The sequence below is a fragment of the Octopus bimaculoides genome, chromosome 24 (genome assembly GCF_001194135.2).
Source record: "Octopus bimaculoides isolate UCB-OBI-ISO-001 chromosome 24, ASM119413v2, whole genome shotgun sequence".
Lineage (NCBI taxonomy): Eukaryota > Metazoa > Mollusca > Cephalopoda > Octopoda > Octopodidae > Octopus > Octopus bimaculoides.
This window is the reverse complement of record NC_069004.1, coordinates 23909835-23914366: the sequence shown is the minus strand read 5'-3', so window position 1 is coordinate 23914366 and position 4532 is coordinate 23909835. Positions and strand designations below refer to the sequence as shown.

The following is a 4532-nucleotide window of genomic DNA, read 5'->3' as shown; positions in this document are numbered from 1 at the left end:
ATTCAACCAAAATTAATTGAACTGTTCTGTAGACATTACCTAAAACTATCTATCAAGTTTCTCTTGACTGACAATCATTAATATGTGGAAAACACTGGTTATTTTCCCTCACATTTTCACAAGAAAAAAGATTTTCGAGCGAGATCATTGCCAGTGCCCCTGGACTGGCTCTTGTGCGGGTGGCACATAAAAGACACCATTTTGAGCGTGGCCGTTGCCAGTACCGCCTGACTGGCCTTCGTGCGGGTGACACGTAAAAGCACCCACTACACTCTCGGCGGACGTTAAACGATGATGATGATGATGATGATGATGATGATCACGTGTGCTGGCACCACGTGAAAGACATTCGTGCCACAATCATGTCAATCCACATATGAAGCCCCTGTGCTGGTGCCATGGATAAAGTACCCATGCCAGTGCCACATATAAAGCAACCATGCTGGTGCCCCACATGAAACACCGATGCTGGTGTCAGGTATAAGGTACCTGTGCCAGTGCCATGGATAAAGCAGTTGTGCAGATGTCACATATAAGACATTCATTACAAAAACATAAGTAATTGGGTTGATTCATTCAGCTAAAGCCATTCAAAGCAGTGCCCCAGCATGGCCACAGTCAAGTGAGTGAAACAAGTAAAAGATGAGCACCATCATTGCTACCACGGCCACCACCTCACCACAGAACAAACACACAAATATAACACACGTATATACACAAACACACACATAAAGAAAGGGAAAATACAGAACATATAATGATGATTTGCATATCTATTCTGAATATGTTCCGGCAGATTCAAATGCAAAGATGTTAGTCGCAGTTGTATATGTCACAGAACAACTCCTTTCATAACACATTTTGGCTCATCAGGCACAATGGTTACTAGGACACCAGTGTTTCAACATATTGTGTTTCACCAACCAGATGTCACCAGACCTTTTCAGTGAGAACAAGCCAGCTTTGTTCTCTCTCTCTCTCTTTTACTCTTTTACTTGTTTCAGTCATTTGACTGTGGCCATGCTGGAGCACTGCCTTTAGTCGAGCAAATCGACCCCAGGACTTATTCTTTGGAAACCTAGTACTTATTCTATCAGTTTCTTTTTGCCGAACCGCTAAGTTACGGGGACCTAAACACACCAGCATCAGTTGTCAAGCAATGGTGGGGGGACAAACACAGACACACAAACACACATACATATATCTATATATATATATATACATATATACGACAGGGCTTCTTTTAGGTTCCATCTACCAAATCCACTCACAAGGCTTTGGTCGGCTTGAAGCTATAGTGGAAGACACTTGCGCAAGGTGCCACGCAGTGGGACTGAACCCAGAACCATGTGGTTCGTAAGCAAGCTACTTACCACACAGCCACTCCTACGCCTATCGTTCGTTTATAATTTCAGCAGATCAGTACTTACATCTACCAACAGAACACATAGATGATGATGCTGATAGTGGTGGTGGTTGTCGTCATCGTCACCACCACCACCACCACCATCACCACTGTCATTATCCTTTAACGTTCATTTTTCCATGCTGGCATGGGTTGGACAGTTTGACAGGAGCTGGCCAGCAAGAAAACTGCCTAGGCTCCAATTGTCTGATTTGACATGGTTTCTTCTATAGCTGGTGCCCTTTCTAACGCGAACCACTTGACAGAGTGTACAGAGTGCTCCTATTACATGCCACTGGCACACATGCATTAATGTAGCACCAGCACATGTGCATTTTACGCAGCACTGAGATGAGTGCATTACATGTGGCACTGGCACAAGTGCATTTTACATGGCACTGGTACCTTCAAGACAGATCTCTCTGCTGGGAGAGGGAGTGAGGGCATGGCCATAAAGGATATGCCTCTATGGATGGATGGCTGTCAGTTTATCTAACTTCATTTGTCTTCTTAAATACAGCAAATCGCCATAGGTCTCAGTCCCTTGTCATCTCCACAGTGAGGCCCAGTGTCTAAAGATCTTTTCATTTTTGTCATCATCATCATCATCGTTTAACATCCGCCTTCCATGCTAGCATGGGTTGGACGATTTGACTGAGGACTGGTGAACCAGATGGCTACACCAGGCTCCAATCTGATTTGGCAGAGTTTCTACAGCTGGATGCCCTTCCTAACGCCAACCACTCTGAGAGTGTAGTGAGTGCCTTTACGTGCCACTGGCACGAAGGCCAGTCAGACGGTACTAGCAACAGCCACGCTCAAAATGGTGTTTTTTTTTACATGCCACCTGCATAGGAGCCACTCCAGCGGCACTGGCAACGATCTCACTTGAATGTCTTTACACGTGCGTGCATATAGATATATACAAAATATAAACCACTTGTTATCTGTACAGATTTCCTATAGAAATTATAGCCAATACTGAGGAAGGAGCAAAAACTCCTAAAATACGCCTTTACCCATTTTCCCATCTTCAATCGCCTTGTTGTTTACATTAGACGTATTTGGATATGAAATGTAACCAAGTCAGAACTCGCTAGAATTTCTATAGAAAACCTGTAGAGATAGCCTTAACATGTGATTTCATAGCACTGCTAACACAGGAGGACACAGTATTGACTTAGAAGCCATTTAATACACTTTGCAGTGTGTTATGGTTACATAACAAAATATGGTGTCCCTAAAAGTCATTATCAAAATATAAAGGTAAACTCACAGTGATTCTGTAATCTGTCACTCGTCCACCACTGCCCTCACTGATGGAGGGAGGGTCTTCCAATATTGACCGGCATATCGAGAGGGTGTGGATGAAGATTTCACCTCCATGACTGGCCAACATGTGAGATATGACCTTTGTGCCTGACTTTCGTGGTTGTTCTAACATCACAGCACGCCCTGAAATAGAAGAAGCAATACAGAGTACAGATGGTAAGAAAGAGTAACCGAACCAATGAAAATGAAAGTGTGTGCATGTGTGTGTGTGCGCGCGCGCACATTCATGACAAATATTCAAGGCTTGGGTGTTGCCTGTGGCAGGGCAGACTGTACCGTAGTATAAACACATACTGTGAGGAAAAATTATAATGTCATACCTGTGACCATGAAAAAAGGAGGAATAGGATTAAATTTAAAAACGTAACGGAAAAGGAGAAAAAAATTAATAAAGACTTAAAAACATAAAATAACTGAACGATACAACAAAGGACATATATACACATATATATATGCATATAGATTTATATATGTCTACATGCATATGTGCATACACACATACATACATACATACATACATACATACACATATATACACAAACAATAACATATCTATGTATATATGTGTACACATAAATTTACATACTTATATTAATATGCAATTTTTTCTAATGTATGTAAGCATATATGTGAGTGTGTGTGTGTGTGTGTGTGTGTAAATACACACACACACACACACACACACACACACATACACTGATGTACCTGTGTATGGATGTTTGCAGATGTATGCATGCACATCTGTGTGTATATTTGTGTGTGAGAGTGATGGTATGTACGATGTGTATAGATGTAAGTGTGCATGTACATATCTGTGTACACATGCATACACAAACACACAGTTTGAAGGACATGTTATGCATGTATTTATATGCTTGTGAATCCAGATAAGCATATGGTTTTGTATATGGTGTGCGTGCACGTGTGTGTATATGTATGTGTGTGTGTGCGTGTGTACAGGTGGACGTGTGTGCAGTGTCGCTTTATCATTGCATTTTTCTATTTTTCATATTCATATTTTTATTTTTCAATAGGAAAAGATTTAATACAAGTTTTTCTCTTTCCTCTTTATTTTTTTTTTTCCTTCGTTTAATTCTAATTTTTTCATTCCCAACTTATTTCATTCCAAGACATGTATTTTTCTTCATTATTTTAATTTCTCTAAATAACAGTTTTTCTCAGCAATTGTTTACAAATACTGCCCAATTTGTTCTGCCAGAGGAAACATTCATATCTTCTATCTCTATTTTTTATCTTTTACTTGTTTCAGTCATTGGACTGCAGCCTTGCTGGAGCAAAGTAGACTGGATGATGGTACTCTATGCAGAGCTTTAAACTCACAGTAGCAGTCGTACTTCTAACGGTACACACAGGAAATATTATATAAAAACACATACAAATACACATTTGTCTTTCTCTCTATCAAAAGACATCTGGAATTTAAAAGGCAACAACATATTGCAACTATAAAATGGGAAATAATAAACTATGCAGTGTCATACATAATGTACTGGAGAAAAATTCCACATAACCACACAAAACACACACTCTAAACTAGAAATGAAATCTTGTCAGGCTCTCTGCTAGGCCAGCACAAGCAGTACTGGTCAGCTTGGTACCAATTTCAAAATTGGTGCCGAATAGGTACCTGTTTCTATTCAGCCAAAGTCTGCCAGATTACTACCACTAAAATTTTCTCCCACCATGCCTGCAAAAGTTGGTTGTAAGGCACTCATGTAGTGCCTTCATGTTTATGTATGTATATGTATATATATATATATATATATATATATAT

At 40.2% G+C, this 4532-nt stretch overlaps 1 protein-coding gene across 1 annotated transcript in view; it reads right to left on the bottom strand.

The window, feature by feature from the left end:
- Positions 1-4532, bottom strand: part of LOC106878832 (integrator complex subunit 13) — a 596471-nt gene that overhangs the window by 122286 nt on the left and 469653 nt on the right. Inside the window, exon 10 of the mRNA XM_052976283.1 lies at positions 2682-2860. Coding sequence (XP_052832243.1) covers positions 2682-2860 — 179 coding nt within the window. The remainder of the gene's footprint in view (positions 1-2681; positions 2861-4532) is intronic.